General features: G+C 33.2%; 3 protein-coding genes across 5 annotated transcripts; all 3 read right to left on the bottom strand.

Moving 5' to 3' along the window:
- Window positions 1–182: 182 nt before the first annotated feature.
- On the bottom strand, window positions 183–3313 carry LOC122305374 (rho GDP-dissociation inhibitor 1-like). Its single transcript, XM_043117866.1, has 5 exons — window positions 2813–3313; window positions 2445–2508; window positions 2130–2351; window positions 1413–1537; window positions 183–447 (listed from the first exon to the last, which is right to left on the bottom strand). The coding sequence occupies exons 1-5, from the start codon at window positions 3062–3064 to the stop codon at window positions 376–378; spliced, it is 735 nt and encodes a 244-aa protein (XP_042973800.1). The 5' UTR covers window positions 3065–3313; the 3' UTR covers window positions 183–375.
- A 1943-nt stretch (window positions 3314–5256) lies between these two features.
- LOC122305371 (protein NPGR2-like) lies at window positions 5257–16836 on the bottom strand. 3 transcript variants are annotated; one of them, XM_043117861.1, is made up of 6 exons: window positions 16705–16836; window positions 11083–11366; window positions 10244–10496; window positions 7928–9144; window positions 7177–7330; window positions 5257–5952 (listed from the first exon to the last, which is right to left on the bottom strand). In XM_043117861.1, exons 2-6 carry the CDS (start codon window positions 11341–11343, stop codon window positions 5633–5635), a joined length of 2205 nt encoding a protein of 734 aa, XP_042973795.1. In that variant the 5' UTR covers window positions 11344–11366; window positions 16705–16836; the 3' UTR covers window positions 5257–5632. The 3 variants fall into 3 exon arrangements, with proteins under 3 accessions (XP_042973795.1, XP_042973796.1, XP_042973793.1); XM_043117862.1 differs by lacking the exon at window positions 16705–16836 and adding an exon at window positions 11909–12199 and having other exon boundaries at window positions 11083–11348; XM_043117859.1 differs by lacking the exon at window positions 16705–16836 and adding an exon at window positions 11909–12154.
- On the bottom strand, window positions 16726–17416 carry LOC122305372. Its single transcript, XM_043117863.1, has one exon. The coding sequence runs from the start codon at window positions 17167–17169 to the stop codon at window positions 16726–16728; it is 444 nt and encodes a 147-aa protein (XP_042973797.1). The 5' UTR covers window positions 17170–17416.
- Window positions 17417–19077: the final 1661 nt, after the last annotated feature.

Here is a 19077-nt window from a genome sequence, read left to right as displayed (position 1 = left end):
ATGAAAATGCGTATTACTAATATCCGTACGTACGTATAAAAAAAATCTCCCATGTATAGTTATGAAACCCAAAATCTTTGATAATGGCAGTATGCAATTTGAAAATTCTACAAAGCAATTCAAGAAATTTTCAAGAGCTTATGCATCAAGAATGCAACTTTTCCTTTGATCAAGAAGAAGAATGCAATTCAAAGTCATGAAATTTGTATTCAACTCTAATTTGTTTCAAACCTACAAATCAATATTCAACTAATCATCACAAACAAGCATGTATGCAGTTCACAAGCGGGGAAAGAGAAAGAGAAAGAAAGAAATAGAAAAGAATATGGAAAAATACGTAAAACAGAAGACAACAAAACATTGTTTTGGCAAAACTCATCTAGCTGCTCTTTTGATCTCGAAGGAATACTCGAGTTCCAAATGACATCTCTTGTCATCATCTTCAAACTGTGTAAAGAAGGTAAAAAGAAAAATTAACATGTCACAATAAATTATACAAGTGTGCAACATCCAATTCAGATTATTATTTTTTTAATAAGTAATCAAAGATTTTATTAAGAAAACAAGATAGGCGGTAGCTATATCCAATCCAGATGATATAAATCTAATAGTTGTCACAATGTTTTGATGACAAGTTATTTTGGTGAACGCATGCATCCCCACAGAAGTAAATTCCCACATGGTTGCCAGTTATTTCAATACTACGTATTATGTTACAAAAGAATTTACCAAAGAACAAATTGTAGATCTACAGATTGGCCCTACATGACTGTCCAATAATCTGGGCTTTCATTAGAAGCATCCTTAAAAGGAACACCGTGAGTGAACAAAAGATGAAAAATGTTCAAAATTCACTCCCTTAATGCCCATAAAAAGGAAGCAAATTTTATGGATCTTGTGCATGCCAAGGAATGACTGTGGCCTATCAGAAATTTAAATCAAAAAATCCGGAGTCTCTCCACCCAGAAAAGCATAAGCTATTCCAAGTAGGCATATCATGCACTCTTTAATACTAGTGAATGGATGATTGATTAATTAATATTTTGAAAAGTATCAATTAATTGCTATTATTAAAGAAAGGAAAAAGGGAAGGGATTAGATTTTCTAGCTAAACAACACAAGACAAAGTCAAGTATGCATATGCACTTTAATATCAAGATAAGCACACGCACAGGCATCAAATATACACATACCCACACGCACATGCATACACAGACATATTACATATATATATATTGATAAGTAAAACAGTAGTATTAATAATAATAGGCATAACCCAAGTACACAAGATGGTATACAAGAGATAAGACCTATCTAGGTCGCTATAGAAGTTGCAAGGAACATATTACACACACACATATATATATATATATATCAATGTAAGCACACACATGCACTTCATTTCCACACACCTTGAGCTTTGCTGAGTAGGTTCCCCTAGCGAGCACACCAGATGGAGTGGTCTCCTCATCAAGGGTGTGCACATATGGTTCTGGTTGAGGAGCAAAAGTGCCCAACATTCCTTCGCTTTGATCAACTGAGTCCAAAAGAAGATTGGTGGAGAAAAGAAAAAAGATGAACAGAGTAACTGAGTATAAGAATTAAATTACAAAATATATAGGTAGAGGAGTTGTTGAAAAGAGTGGAATATTTGATACATCAATTGAAGAGAAGGCAAATTGTACCCATCACAACGTTCAAGAACAAGAAAACATTTCAGTTAATGGCAATAAGCAGATGGCAAGTTGATGTGATTCTGCATTTTGATTATCAGTTGCCCTAGATTTTGCATCATTATTTTCAAACAATTGCTGTTTCAGCTTGACTGATTTCTTGTAGATAAGAGATGCATCTGGGGGGAAATACTAATCAAGCACCAGGTGTTTGAGTGCAAGTTTTTGAAGGTTTCAAAAGGAAGCAATATCCAAGAATTCAGTATAAGCTGATCAGGCTGCATTTGCTATTATTGCTATTAACAGGCAACTTGCTTTCTCAATGCTTCCTAGCCCACAATGAGAAAGAAACTTTCACCCCAAAATCTGAACTTTTTTCTATGTTTTAACAAATTCTCAACTTAAAATTTCAAGAATAAGAACTGCAGTTTATACGAAAAAATGAAAATTATGCACCTTGAACTCCCCCTTTCCACACTGTGTTGGAGTAGGTCAGGCCTGAAACTATGTTGTGCAGAACACTGAATGTCAGCTTAAGCCGAAACTGAGATCCCTCCCTGAGAGTGAACAACACGTGACCGTTCCGACTTTCATCAACAGGCAAGGGAGAAGTGATCTCCCCAAATTCATCAGAGATAATCCCGATGGAGTGGAACTTGACTTCAGGTTCCATTTGGTCTAATAATAGAAGACACGAAGTCAAGAAAAGAACCATCATATCATACGGAACAAAACATTTAGCGGGATCTTAGGATAATGCCAGGTACAAACCATTTAAATCGCTTTCCAAGCAACCAAGCAGCTTCTCTTTCCACCTCCTTAAGCTGTCGTCATCCTGTAAAGAAAATCAACATTCAAACGAGACATATATTATTATTGCAAAATTTCGTTCAAATTGGATTATTAGGGCATTCATCCCAACAATAAAGGCATTGATGAACTAAACCCAGATTAATAAGTTGATCTATAGGATAGCAACCGGATGCCAAACAGAAAAATGAAATCATTTCGTTATATACACCAGCATCTGAGTGCACGATACCTCCGGGATAGAGCAACCCAAACATCAAAATGCAATCACGTCGTCAGAGAAGAAGAATGAGGAATAAAGAAAAGTACATGGGAACGAAAAATAAAACCTTGTCTTTCTCAATCTGTTCCTTGAGAGAAACCAAAGGCCCAGGAACAAAACCAGCAACGAACCTATCATCCTTAGCATCCTCATCATGATCTTCTTCCTCTTCTTCTTCTTCTCCCACACCTCCCAGAACTCCACTTGGCTTCACACTCATTTCCTTTTCCTTTTCTGGTCTTTGATCACCAACACCTCCAGCCGATGAAGACCCTCCCGATGATGGTCCTGCTCCCTCCCCTCTCTTACCACCCTCCATCACTCCCTCCCTCTCTATATAGAGACCAACCCACAAAAAAAGGCACAAACCCTTTGAAGTTTTCCCAACAAAATCTAGAGAAAAGAAGGGTTGGATTAAAAAGGATGAAAAAGAGAACAAAGGTGGGATATATGTAGACACACTACTAAACTAAACAGACACAAACTCTACTGTCATTACATTCTGGTTTCTTGGTTTGTTCGCTCGTTTGTTTGCTTGTGGTTGTCTTCGTGTTGAATTTTGTCTGTGCTGTGTCGGGGTAATGCTCTACTGCTCAATGGACTTTGAAAGCATACAGTGGACAGTGTGGAACAGAGGGGAAGTCTCTGTCTTTCTTTTTTCGCTCGAGTCCCTACGAATTAGTTATTAAAATTTATGACCCTCAGACTCTAGTATTTTCTCTTTTTACCCCCAATGAGAAACAATATTATTTTGCACAAACCCTTACGTTTAAACCGGCGGCTGAATCTTCACCGTTCGTCATCTAATATCAATGATAAAATATTTAATAATAAATATATTTTTTCTTATTAAAATGGTCTTGAGATTTTCATGTATTCTAAAAGATTTTAGATATTAATTCAATGAGTTGCATAAAATTTATCAATTAAATAATCACTTATTCATACTCTCTTAAATAATCTAAAAAACTCGTTATTGTGTGCTCAAAGTTGTGTGATATCCAATGACATGTTTTACAAATTTAATATATCAGTTCTAAAGCATAAGAAGTAAGAAATTTTGTCATGTGAACTTGAAAATAATATTATTATTTTAAAAAAATAACAATTAATTTTTTTTATTAATAAATAAATGGAAACGCACCCCTCCAACCACTCTACAATGGATGCTGCTCGCAAGTATTTGATGAGTAATTATTAGATAGTTTTAGAACATGAACATGTGATACTCTCAATCTATCATAAGGAATCGTATTATTAAAAAATAAAAATTTTATGTGCAGTTACTTTTAGATATTCTTTTATACACTCCAATTATATGATTGATTGTGTATTAAAAAAAATTAATCAAATCAATCATATCAGTGGAGTGTACAGAAAATATACAAAAATAACTGTATGTAACATTAATCATTAAAAAAATAATATAAGTTAGTATATATATTTTTTAAATAAGAGTTGAAATTACGAGAATTTAGAGATTGTTCGTATAGTGAAATGAGATGAAATAGTTTTAGATAAAAGTTAAGAGTTAAATAAAATATTATTATAATATTATTTTTTTTAATATTATTATTATTTTAAAATTTAAAAAAATTATAACTATAAAATAAAATAATTTTTCAATCCACACATCACATTAATCACCAACATGATTGAAACATTTTACTTGCAACATTAGGGACAATCCAAAATTTTAATAAAAAATGTTAATACATGGGAAAGCGTCAAAGAAAATAGCGAAAAGGACATTAATTAAAAGAGAAGGCTAAGATAGACTAGGGGTGCATTAAAAGAAGTGGGCTTCTCCAATTTAATTCAATTCAATTCAAAGCTTTACTCGTGAGTCGCGCCTTGATTAATTAATAATTTTATTCTTTTTATGGCCTATTCTATGATTATATTGGACTTTGAATAGCCAGATTGTTTCATCTACTTTTATTTTATCCTATTATTATCTGATTTGATATCGCTATCCAAACTGCAACTAAGTTTGAGATTGAAAAAAAAATACAAAAACAAAATTTCCAGCCACTAAAGAAAAAGATACATATATATATATATACATGTATACACAGAGAGAGAAAGAGAGAGAGAGAGAGTGGTGTACAAGTTCCATGTGAGTAAGGAGTGAGAAAGAGAGAGGACTGATCAAGACACAAGTAGTTGTGTTTGTCGTTTGTTAATTTGATTGCACCAAAGCAATTCTCGTGATACACTGTATGACTGCTATGGAAATGGTTAGCGGCGCCTGCCGCCTGCCCTCCTAAACCAGCTCACACCCCCAGACCCTTTTCCCACTGTTCCATAGTCTGTCTAGTTTTTTACAGCTTTACTTTCAAAACATTGTATTTGCATTCATACAAGATTAATCTAAACTCATGTTTCTAAGGATTTTCCCTTTATGGGGGGAAAATAGATGAGAACGAATCTTGGCCCATCATGGACTCCCTCAATTTTCCTCCTGCTCAATTCCATTTCCTAGAGTTGGTGCAGTCATGCCTTCAAGAATCAACACAACAGATCTGATAAACCTTTGATTGGAAATCGAAATATATTAGTATTCCTTTTACTAATCACATAACCTTGTCAAAGAAAATTAAAAATAAAAACCGGTGAGTTTTTGAGGCTTCAAAAGCCTCATTAGAAGAAGTTTATATATTGTTGCATGCAAGTAATTCAGTGGCCAGTCACTCACTTGAATTAGTTTGCTATATCTCCTAACCCTCACCAGAAGCTTACTCTGTCTCAATGTTGCAATTCAACCAGATCAGATGAACTTTCTTTTTATAGGCTTTCACTAGTAAGTGAATATTCATATGAGAAGACTGGTGGGAGAGGAGAGTATTCTGGGGGTTTACAGAGATGAAATTTTCACATGAAACCGTCATCTGAAAGGTTCAATTGGGGCAGATTCCTCAAGAAGAGTGGCAGCCTCAAAATATTCAGTAGCTTCTAGTAACGATGATGCAGTGCCCTCAGCTTTATAGAGTAAACCGAGATTATACCATGCAGAATGATTCATTCTGTCAAGTTGTAGTGCATTCATCAGAAAGCTTTTCACAACTGCATGTGATGGGTTACCGAGCTGCCTGAAAACCACAGCTGTGGAGATTAAGCTTGGGACATGGGTGGGATCAATTTCCAAAGCATCCGCAAAAGCTTTTAGAGCTTCTTTGTAGAGTCCCTTTGCTTCATAAAGCACACCTGTAAATTCCATTATGATCCCTTCAATTAGAGGTCTCGGCCATAACCATGCCAGAAAACATAGTAGTTTTCTCACAAGAAATGTTCCAATCAGTCTTTTCTCTCCCAGTTAAAGATTCTAGGGGCATATAGCAATACTCCAATAAATTTATTTATCTCCGATTGAGATTGTATATTTTAAAACAACAGGCAGAACGAAAGTTAATTCATGATAGCACGCAATGCAAAACAAATGAACAATTATCAATAGAATGGACCCAATTCAAAAGGAAGTTTATATTTTTTTAGTAAAAAAGGAATTTTATATTGATAGAATTTTTCATCTCTCCTTAAAATGGCCATGAAAACTTGGGAAAACTATAAAGTAAGCGAACCTCCTAGAAAAAGAAGCAAACATAGTGTGTGCCTTAAAAAAATCGAATGCTGGCTGTATATTCAATATTCCTGTGTACTTGGACTATGTCTATTTACTTGCATTAATAAAATCTCTTGTTACTTATCAAAAAAAAAAATCAAAATTCAAATCAAGAGCAATTTTAGACAAAAGTGAGATATCTATAGCCCAAAACCACTTTTTTATTAGCACCATGTGTTCGAGAACAGAATCCTGATTAATCCCGGGGGTGCACAGGCCCTCGGCAAAGACTTCCCACAAGTGCACCTCCAGTAATTCAAGGAGAAAATCCCCCAATCCAATATAAGTACATAGCCCAAAACTTCTTGCTTTAAGAAATGATGGCATCAGTCCACTAGAGCCTAGAAGTTCAGTATAAGTACCATAGCCTCAAGGGATATCACTAAAACAAAGTGTTGGTTGGCAAATTATGTCAGGCTCGGCCTCAATTGGTGATTGCTGTAAGGCTATTAGGACATATGGTCTACACAATTTTTTGAGCTTTGAAGGGGTGGTTTATTTAGGCCAACCCTTTGTGAAAAAGGGGAAAAAATAGCTATCACTAAAACAAGATTCATTGTTAACAACTGCATCATTGTCCTTTTTCATAAAATTTTATCTAGTTTCTACTAGAAACAACCAAGTAAATCATATTTTCGGTACTTCGCAAAAAACTAAAGCCATTTTTGTTTATTGAAAATTACGTACTGAACAAGTAAAATTGGACAATGACAGAACTTTTTTACCCCAAAAAAAAACGTCATCTAAAATATCATGGAAATGATTGGAAGAAAGAAAAAACTATAGAATGAGTGATAATATAGATATACCTGTGGCATGACATCTAGAAGCAGAGTAAGAACAGATGGCCTTAGATTTTGAAAGACAAATCTCAGCATCACGCCATTGTGACAGGCTTATGTAGAGATAAGCAAGATCGTGCCATACTTCCACTTCCAAACTCTTAGCAGGAGTTTTGCTGCTCTGTGATGAGTATTTCGAAAATATTAACTAGCTCAAAAAAATTTTATCTAAAAAGAATTCTTGGAATGTTAAAAATACAAAGAATGGAACTGCAATTATCCTCTCCATATCATTTTTGTAATCAGTAAATATTCCCCATATATCAGTTATAGAGGAAAAAAAGAGAGAGAGAGAGAGAGAGAGAGAGAGAAACTTCCACCACTTTGACTTTAAACGATCCAAGCAGGGCTGAATCTATAGATATATATCTATCTATTTATGACATTAGTCCTTCAACGATATAGCTTAAATAGAAATAATCAAAGTGTCTCAAATAGAAAAAATCATTTGCCGATGTCCATCATCCTATCTCTTGGAACCAGAGGTCGCATTCAGAATGCCAGTTAGTAAAAACCTCCCATTTTTCTTATATCAAGCCCTATTAAGATAATAAGATGAGAAACTAAATGCATCCAATTCTAAAAAGAATATTTGATTCTTTTGGGAACAAGACACAGTTTAACTCACATGAACAACAGAACATGAAGAAATTTTAAGCAAAAGGTAAAAGGGTTCTATGACAAAATATTGGAGCTAATAATTTTGAGCTTAACAAACCTTGACAAGTTTCTTCCCAGAACCAAAGCTTTTGCGCTGAACTTGAAGAATGGCAAGAAGCTGAGTATAAGTGTCAATGGCAATTTTTAACTGACCCTGTGCAATTTGAAGTTTAGCTTTAGTCCGCAACAGCTCTCCCTGATCCCATTTTCCAGTCTCATCCAGTGCAGCATTAATGACAGTTTCGGCCTCAATAAACTGTTTCTTAGCTGACAATATTCGGGCCAATAATAACCACCCATGAACATTATAGCCACCTTCCAATTTCAGCAAGCGCTTTGCATAATAAAGTGCAGCATCTAACTTCCTCTGGTCAGCATTTTCTAGGCTGAGATGGTAAAGAATATTGGGGTCACTCATTCTTGTCATTTTCCCAGCAGTTTCAAGGGCCTGAACTGTCTTAGACTGCCTTGTGGCCCTGTCTGAATCAGCAACAGCTGATTTTGAATGCGCTGAAAGCGAGACACCCAATAGAAAATTGGCAATACTTTCCAATTGATTGCATCCACCATCCAAACTTTCAAAGGCTCTGCAAGCAAAACGTATCCCTTCCTCAGCAAGATTCGGGTTTTCCCCACAAATCTTTGATGCCAATAATAGAGCAGGAAGACATTTTGGATCCTCACTGCCATTCAACAATTTTCTAAGTAGATTAATAGCAACCAAGTCCTCTCCTGCTCCACAGTAACAGAGAGAAAGAGTATGGTACCTATCTTTCCGATTGATAATTCCAGGAGGCAGTTCTTCTACTTGATTAGCTAAAGCCCTCAAATCCCCTGCCACAGATAGAGCAAATGAAAGGTGATCCAGGATTGATGGATCCCACTCAATTCTCTTGAGAGAAACTTTTCTTAATAGTATCATCAATAGAAGTATAGCCTCTTCTATATTATTCCTGGGTATGAATAAACTGTCCATTTGGGAGCGGAGATTTGGAGGACTTGCTTCACCCCCACTGTACAGAAGAAATATAGCAAACTCTTTTTGGATCTTTGCTGTGGTTACTGCATCAAGATTCCAATGATGCAGGAGTGCCTGTCGGTATGACAAGATTGCTTCATGTGGAGAATCAGCAAGTTTCCATAATTCTGGAAGCAACTCAACAGCTTTGTTTAGAGTCTCCTGCAATTTACAATCAGCACCAAAGTTTTCAGGCAAGCCTCCGGGTAATGAGGACTCAACTATGTCCAGAATAACTTTGCAAGATTGAGCAGCTTCTGCAAGAATGATTGAAATAGGAATTAGTTATGCAATGATGTTTGGATTGTTAAGCTCGCAAATTTATTTATTTTTCCTTCATTTATTTAATGTTTTTACAAACAAAAGATCATGTGCAAAGTCCCCATTGCCAGATTCTCAATGGAACCCAACATGCTAGAATGAGGAACAACAGATACAGTGATGGAACCGGAAATCTTTTGGTGAAGACTTGAGTGGGAATGAGATGCAAAATAAATTTTCAAGGAACATTAAGATTATGCATTAGTTTTGTTGACATTCTTATTATTATGACTACAGCAATAAGAATTTAATCTCAAAAAGGTCTTGATGTAAACCATGTCCTTCACACCCTTCAACAGAAAGTTGACACAAGCTTTTTATTACAAGACAAAAAAAAAAAAAAAACACCCACACTAGAGTAAATTTATTTGAAATTTTTTAAATAATAGTAAAATGAAAGTTAAAAAAAAATAAAAAAAAATAAAAAATAAAAATAAAAAAAAGGAAGGACAACAGCCACCCACAAGGGGTGGTTGCCACCTCATTTGGGGTGTGACTGGCCACCCCTGGGGTGGTCTGCCTCCATCATAGCCAGGGTGGATGTCCGGCACGGGGTGCAGCCACCAACACTGGACCACCCATAATTTTTTATTTATTTTTCTTTTAGATTTCCATAATAAATTATCATAAGTAATCTGGGTTGGTGCATTCGTTTTTTTTTTTTTTTTTTTGAAATTGTAGAATCCTTAAGTGGCAGTTTGTGATTGGAGGGTTTTTACACCACATCTTGACAATAGGGACTCTCCAGCAATATATGTAATTGAAAAAAACTGATGAAAAAGTCCATGAATTTTTCCAAATACAGAATCTGAAATTATAGTAAAGCAACAGCAAAAAGAAACTTCATCACAATTATACCCAAACTTCAACCATGCTCTCATATTTATCACTGGGAAGAAGAAAATGGAAAGCAATGTGAAGATTAAAAATATGCAAGTTTCAACTAGCAACTTCTCTCAATTATTATATTTTTGACAAGTAAAAGAAAAAAGGAGCAACTTCTACAAATTCAGAAAGAAAACATAAAAGAAATACCTTTAAACCTCCCAAGACCCTGCAATGATTTTGCTTTGAGAAAGATTGCTTCCAAGAGCAAGCTGACAGCATGTATAGACATAGATGGGTTAGCAAAATTTTGAGAACGCCTCTTATGATGTTCTCCTTTTCTAGCAAGGGCGACTTTTATCTTAGGAGTAACCACAGCAATATCTATTCCTTCAAATACATGTAATGCAGCTTCTATATTGCCTTTTTGATACTCATATCTTCCTAATAATGCTCTTGCTTCCTGCATAAACAGAGATCTTGGTCTTAAAGATGCAAATCATATTATCACAAACATCCTTCACAAAAGTCGATGCAGATCATTTTCATCACTGATTTCTGAGGTTCAAGTATAGAAATATCTCGAAGTGTACAGCAACAGTTGAATCCCTATTATTCGCTTAAGAAGATTGCAAGTCTTGGAAGGCAACATCTCATTATATGATGAGGACAACAGCTTCATTTATAAATAGTAAGGAGGGAGGAGTGGCCTTTTTTTTATAGATAATAATAATTTTTTTTTGAAGGGTTCCTGTGTTGCATACCTAGAGGGAGGAGTGGCCTTGAATTGAAAGCACTATTAAGGCTAAAAGAAGGTCCAAATAAATGTACATCGGAAAATGGGATGGACTCCAATCTAAATGCAGAAATGGCCTTTAACTAAACTGGCCAAGGATTTCAGTTTTATAAAATTGAAAATCAAACATTGCTACTATGGGTCACTATATATAATAGGTAATTTCCACCCATGCGTAAATTAGGAAAAAGAAAAGTGATTACTCCAGAGATAAACACACTCCAAAGCCAAAAAAAAAGAAACGGAAACCAACCTCATAATTCAAACAACCACTCTCACGCAGAGATGACTCAGCTTCCTCTATGTTCCCAGTATCTAGCTTCTTTTCAACCTCAACAGCTTTTAAAGAATCCGCAGTTTCAGAATAATTCTTGATTGCAAGTGATTCTGATGAAGGAGCCATTTCATCTACTGCGCTAAACTGCTCCCCGGAGCACATACACTTTACAATCTTGCCAAGTTTCCGCCTAAGTTCTCTGCCCCTCCGCTTTCCAATCCTATTCTTACTCCTCATATTGCCTGAAGACACTCCAAAATCTTTTCACCAACACGACCACCAAAGGTAAATCAATAACTTATATATGTAAATATACAATACATCAGCAACACAAGCTCACTAATCTGTCCTAAGATCATGTCCAATCAGGCCTATTGTCATACATCATAAAATAAAGTCCACAGATCGCGCAAGAAATAGAATATGACCACCAAAATTTCTAGCAACCATATCCAATTATGGTTCTAATGAACTGCAACTTGAACTCCGACCCAAGAAGGCAGATAAGGAGTCAAAATTCACATCAAACGAAAGCAAAACAACAAAAGCATCTATAAGAGCTCAGCGTTGCAAAAAGCTCATTTTTAATCAGAAGCAGAAGGACACGATATTTCTCAAACCCCACTAGAAAAAATCATCTGGAATTATCGAAATTCAACCTACACAGATAAAAAACTACAGACATAATTTAAAAAGGTCACAAATTTATGATTTTTTTCCTCACGAACTCACTCGAGTGACAAATTAAATACCACCGACCAAAGCAAATACAAGATATACAAAACAACACAAAAGTATTCACCTTTTGATTTTCCAAAAGGAAAAGCAGAGGCTTAGAGCCCACAAGCCACAGAAACCAACACCCATTAACTCCGATTTTGTTCCAATCAATCAAAGCGGCTGCTTTGAATTCTCTGAATCAATCAGAGAATCCCACAGCTCCAAGAACTTGTCCTTCTGCTTTATTTTGCTTTCAAAGAATACTTTAGAAACAGGGAATACCGATGAATTTGAATTGAGTCGTAAGGTAGAAGAGTATGGGGGTTGAGGATTTGCTTTGCAGTAAAGACGTTGGAGTTTTGGGGAAATAAGATATTCTGCATTGGCCCCACTCGTGACATTGACCACCGTGGCTAAGGTTATATTTCTGCCGCGTGGAATACGTTTCATGCTTTTCTGTGCTGCCCATCATATGTTCACAATAGAATTACTACTTTTTTGTTTTTTTGAGGACAGTAATCTAAATTTATTGATAATTCTCATTTATAGTAGAAAAAATCATAATTAAATATTGACATCTGGAAGTTACACTTTTAAAGGAATAAAATTGCAACTTTTTATTATTCATTTATTATTTTAAAAAAATTTTACTCATCATTTTTACACCACACATTTCACATAATTTATTAATTTATTAAAATATAGAGCAAATGAATAAGGATTAGAAGACTTCAAATAATTTAGAGAAAATAAAACAAATAAATAAATGAAATTAAAATAAGTATAGTATACAATACGTAAAGATGATAAGTAGCAAAACTCATTATTTTATAATATAATTAAATTTTTTTTTTATTTTATTTTCTTTTAAATATTTTTTTAACGTCCTTTATTTTATAAAGAAATTAAAAAAATATAAAATTTTATTTATATTTACTTTTCTAACCATTAAATTAAAAAAATAAAATAATAAACGAATAATAGTAGTAAATTTATCATTATCATTTCAACTAATACCTTAAATAATAAATTACAGTACATGCGATTAAAAAGTAAAATAAACCCAACAGTAATGATCTCTTATATTCTCAATCATGGTCAATTAAGAAAAAAAAAAAAAGGAAGGTCGTTTAAGGATGTTTATTCGGTTGAGGAGGATCCATCGATGTTGTGATGCTCATTAAAATGGTTCTTGCGAGTTGCACGAGGTAGGAGATGATAATCTCCTATCAAATTTAGAAATGAAAGCGCATACAAGTGTATTTCTCAATATCACGAAGAAAAATGTTAATGATTGTATAATACTTACACACTACATAATTATATATAACTAAAATGAAAGCATGGACATTGAATGAATGGTGTATCTCTACTCCAACTCCAAGAGGCTATTGGCTCTTGGCTAGAGGATCATATGTTATTGAAAAATGCTATGTATCATTCTCACATCACATGTAAATATGTGAGTTTAAATATAATGTAAAAAATGATAAATCACCTACTAATGTGTAGTGTAGAGAATTATAACTAAAATTTTACAATGTTCTTAGCTACACTAAACTGCTTATATATTTATATATAAGCATATATTGTCTTTAAAATATTTTATATTCAGTATGTGTTATTTTTTAGGTGTTATTTGAATAGTAAGATGAGATGTTTTTAAATTAAAAATAAAAATTAAATAAAATATTATTAGACTATTATTTTTTAATATTATTATTATTTTAAAATTTAAAAAAATAAATTATTTATTATATTCTGTGTAAAAATTTTAAAAAATTATAATAATAAAATATTTTTACAATCAAAACGGGCATAAGTTTATGTTTTACATTTCTGATAAGAACTATATTTGCTTTAAAACAAAATCCACCTTTATATACTTTTGTTCCTTTTGCTTTTTGTTTTTCTTTTTTTTTTAAAAAAAAGAAAAAAAAAATGGGGGAAGAACAACGCATGTGCGTGTCACGGTCAGAAAAGACTGTGGAAAACGTTATATTCTCTTCCTTTAATTGACCCGAGAAAATAATAATAATAACTGGATGGAATACACTAATTCCATAACCACTTTGATTCTTGAAAATTATTTAATTGATTTTTTATAGTAAATTTTTTAGGAAAAAGAAAAACAAATAGGAGAAGGCATTTAAAAAGAAAACGATAAAATGAGTATTGTAAATAAAAATACAATTAAAATTGTAAGTATACGTAATATCACTTGAATGGATTAAGATTTTAAGAATTAATTTTCAGAGCTTTAAATATAAAATAATTATTTATTATTGTTTCTGCAAATCTCAACTGTAATATTAATTGTTTAATAAAATGGTATAGTCCACATTCGATATGTGAATATTTTTTGGTTCTAAACTATATTCTTTGGTCAATAATTTCTGAAGATCAATTTTTTAATTAACTGTTGGGATTGGGAGACCTAAACAGATGTAGTTGCTGGAATCAAAACGGGAAAACAAGCTAATTTTAATGAGAAAATTTGTGACATAAAATATGAGACATTCAACATTTGCCTTCATTAATTTGTTGTGGGCCATCCATATGGATGTATGTGCTGTTAGTATCATGTGCTCATACCATTATTCATCTTCATTTCGATTGATATGACATATTTTAAGTAAATTTATAGATCAACTGCTTAAATTAAAAATCATTTAAAAATATGATATATCACACTGCAAATTAGGTATTGAATTTCGAGGTGCAAAGTGTAGATGTGGTAAACTAATTCGCATGAATGAGAAGCACTTGTTATGTATGTATATAAACATTTGCAGAATACTGAATAGGGTGTGCAGAGTTAGGCATTCTCAAATATATATATATATATATATATTAAATTTTTATTAGCACCGGGTGTTTGAAAACAAAGTCCCGACTAATCCGAGATGCATAATTCTACTAGCTTCAAAGTCAAAGGTCTCAAATTATTCTATTTGTCAATATAACGTTGGTACATACAAGATTTTGTTCAACTGAATGTGTAAAAGTCTAGCTGGAAATAATTGGATATGAAAATGCAACAAAATAGGATATTCACTAGATCCATGAAATCCGTACACGTGCAAGTCATATAAGAAGTTTGTGTTCCTAGTTTCAAGTTCTAATAGGATGATTTCAAGTCGTTTTCTGAATTTGATTTGAGTCCAATCTCTATGAGAAGTGTGAGAGAGTCCATAATTTATGGATACAAACTTCTTAAACCTTTGATCTTTTTTCACACTTCTTATAACCTTGTGAGTCTTGCCCAACCCTCGAGCTTCATTCATACAAACAAGATAAAGATGTATCTTTAAAGATACAGGATGCAGGACCAGTTTCCTCATATCCTTCCACCTCTATTTCTCATCAAAATTTGATTTCAACTAGGAAACAACATCTCTTAAAGAGAAATGCTACTTATTATACCAAACAATAATATGTGATTTGTAATTTTTGTCCTTCTATTCAAAGATACACACCTACACATTAATATATGTATATTTAAATAAAATGGTAAAAATGATAAATCACACGTTGGTGTGTAGTGTAGGGGATGATAAGTAAAATTAGAAGATCTTATCACCTCCTTGCAATACGAAATATGGATGTTCTAGGATGTTTGAAATTTTAATGGTGTCAATGTCCAACAGGCCCCATTAATTTCACATCATCAATATTTAGAGTAATGCTACACATACAAAGCATTAATGGTGTATAAATTTGGTGCAGACCCTTGTTAAAAAACATATTCCACCAGAAAAAAGTAACTTTTAACGCCCAGAATTCACTTTTTTATAAAAAAAAATCTGCGCAAGACTTGTATGCTTAAACTTGTATATATCATTATTCTTCTATATCTCATCCACTTCATTGACATAAGCAACCGTGAGGGAGTCACCTCCTTCTTCCATCTCCTTAAATGATCCTCCCATCATAGGTCCTAAGCTCTTACCCCCAACACTAAGCCCTCAACCTACCATAATTTTGGACCATCTCCAGAAGAGCACATTATCTAAGGAAAGCTACTTTTTTTTTTTTTATGAGAATATAAGGAGAGCCACTTTAATCACATTGGGGGGAAGTAATTTCTACAAACAACTACTTGTGCAGTGACCTAATCTCTCATAGTCCTGCAAGACCTACATTAGATAATTTAGACGTGGCTGTGAAAAAATACCAAAAGCATTAATTACAAAAATCTAAAAGTCAAAAACATTGAGCTTGAAGATAAATTACTTTCCTGGCCTTTTCCTTATCTTATGAAATAAAAAGCATCAATTGCACCTCTCATAGCACCAACAACCCACAAATAGTGCAAAATTAATCGAAAGAGGGAGCAAGTACATACACATATTTCAGAGAGATACGTACACATGTTGGTGGGTGACAGTGTGATTTTCAAAATCAGCCAACAACTTCGTACACACAATTCAATGAGTCTGGTCCTTATAAATGCCTCTGTTTTTCTACGTCAGAATTAGCCTATGTCACATGCAAATCTCATGTCCAAATTATGAACCGATTTCTTTCTTTCAAATTCGTAATGCAAAATCGAGATTTCTTAGTTTATAGTTGCTGACTGTCTTCTACACATAACAATTATATCATGCATTAAATGATACAAAACAAGTTGTTAACATGCAGAACCACAACCATCTGTTTGGTAGAATCGATCATGATTCTTGAAATTCAAATTCAAATAGTAGGGTCAGATTCGCATGGATGCGTGCATGCCTCATGCATATTACTGAACACATGAACAAAATCTATTTAAATTTTACGCAAGGTAACCTACTAATTCATTCATTCATTCTTTACATGTTGCCGAAAGGAATGAAAAAAAAAATGAATTAAACAAAAATTGGATCGGATTTTTACCAATGGAATCCTTCCACGTGATCACATCTGTAAAAAGGAAGCGAGTTGGGTGGGGTTCACAATGCCCGGCACGTGGGCCCCATCCGTCTTGAGCAAATTCGCTACTCCCACGTACCTCTCGTAATCTTCTACCTGTCGTGGTCCTCGTCGCCGCCGCTCCTCAGCTTCGCCGTTCCCGTTCGGATCCCCTCTGTTCGACACCGAAACGGCCTCGTCTTGAACCGGATCCCACGGCCGACCCAACAGCGTACCTCGCGTAAGGTATTCGTGGGCCAGGTACCCGGCCAGTAATCGATTTCGATTAAACGAGATCGGCTTTTCCTCAGGCGCATCCGGCTTGGACAATTTCGTCGTCGTTGTCGAAGGCTTGAATTCGTCGAATCCGTCTCTCTCTTTGCGCTTTCTATGTAAGGCATTGGACGTCAGAACACGACGGGGCGGGAGGCGCATCGTTTTGGTATTCATGATGCCGTTTCGGGTACATGCCACGTCAGCACCCCCACAAAACGGCAATTTTTTTTAAAAAAAAAAAAAAACCCGCTCCCCTCTAATTAAAAAAAAAAAAAAAAAACGTATTCGGAAGCAAGGATAAAAGAGGTAAAATCACGGAGAGAAGAGTCGAGAGATCATGGAGACAGGGATAGACAGAGGGACCGAGGCACAGAGAGACGGAGAAGTACACTAATGGGAAGAGCCTCGAGGTTTGAGGGGAGCTGTGTCTGTATTTATAGAGAAGTGCTAATTGATCACCCCTATATTGTTTAAATATTTACAGATAAAACCAAAGAGGGATTCAATTGTCGAAAATACCCCTTCTTTTTGTTATTTTGTTGACTTGGAATTGCTCGCATTTATGTTTTGTTCCTTTTTTTTAGAAAAAGAAAAAAGAGATTGGCATGCGAAACAAGCAAGTTATTGGTTCTCCACAAAGGGTAATTAGATTCCTATTCATGTTCAGCCACCGTAGATACGGACGTGACTGTAGGAGATTTTTCAAGAAATTGTGTAAGATATATAATCACTTTTATATATTTTATTAATATAATTTATTAAAATAATTATTTATATGAAAAAATTTGAGACAATTAATTATATTAATAAAATATATAAAAATACGTAAAATTAACATTATATATATTTATGGGGCTATGTAAATATTGCATATTTTTTTAAAAAAATATATTTAAATTTATTATTAAAAAATTAATTTATTTCACATAATTCATATATTTACTTATTTTTTAATAAATAGTGCACGACACATACGTATTTTATTATTATAAATATCATTTTTTTATTTTAATTTTTTTATAATTGAGTTATGAAAATGTCATCTATTATTTTTAAAAAATAGTGGACCTCATAATTAAAAATTAATTTTTTATATAGATCATATATTTATTAATTTTTTTAAAAAAATGTACGAAACTTACGTACGTTATTACTATAAATATAATTTTTCATTTTTTAAGAGATTTGGACCACAATATCACATCATTATGTTTTCCCAATTGTTAGTTAGATCATTTTTGAAGCAAAGTTTCTTTTAACACCTTATTTCCATTTTTAGTGCTAAATAAATATAGAGGATCGTGTTTTCATGGACATAATACTAAATTAGTGATAATGATTTTATAGTAGTAGACAGAAGCATGTACCTGACAAGACGAATATTCTCTAATCGATTGATTTACAGTTGTGAAAAAAATAGGCCCTTGTTCTTCAAGGTCTTCCTTCCTGTTATTGTTTTGACTTTGGGTTCCAACATAGGATTTTTGTGTTTCTTTTTTTTTTTTTTTTGTAATAGTGATATAAGATAAGATAATTTTAGATAAAAATTAAAAATTAAAAAAAATATTATTAAAATATTATTTTTTAATATTATATTTATTTTTAGATTTAAAAAAATTAAATTATTTATTATATTTCATATAAAAATTTAAAAAAATTATAATGATAAATTGAGATTGATTGAAAGTATTTTTCAATCGAAAGTTTGAAACGGTATAGTTTCTCCATTATGATAAAAGTTAAAGTAAGATTAGAAATAGGGATCACAATTTCTATGCATTCTTTATGAGAAAGAGAGAAATGATAAGTCTACCAGACCAGAAATCTCTTTTGGATTTAAAAATCTTTGTAATTCATTTTATTTAATCATTAAAAATTTTCTAAACTTTTAATTAAAATATAATAAACAATTCAATTTTTTAAAATTTATAAAATAAAATTAATATCAACAAATTATATTATATAATTCTAACAATAATTTTTTTTTTTTTTACTTTCAACTCTAATTTCATCTCATTCCAACTCAATTCACTATCTAAACCTCCACTAAGTTAAGTCAGTTAATAATGGTCAGATTAAATC

This window comes from Carya illinoinensis, chromosome 3 (assembly GCF_018687715.1).
Source record: "Carya illinoinensis cultivar Pawnee chromosome 3, C.illinoinensisPawnee_v1, whole genome shotgun sequence".
Lineage (NCBI taxonomy): Eukaryota > Viridiplantae > Streptophyta > Magnoliopsida > Fagales > Juglandaceae > Carya > Carya illinoinensis.
The sequence above is the reverse complement of the archived record's forward strand: the minus strand, read 5'-3'. Positions and strand labels throughout refer to the sequence as shown.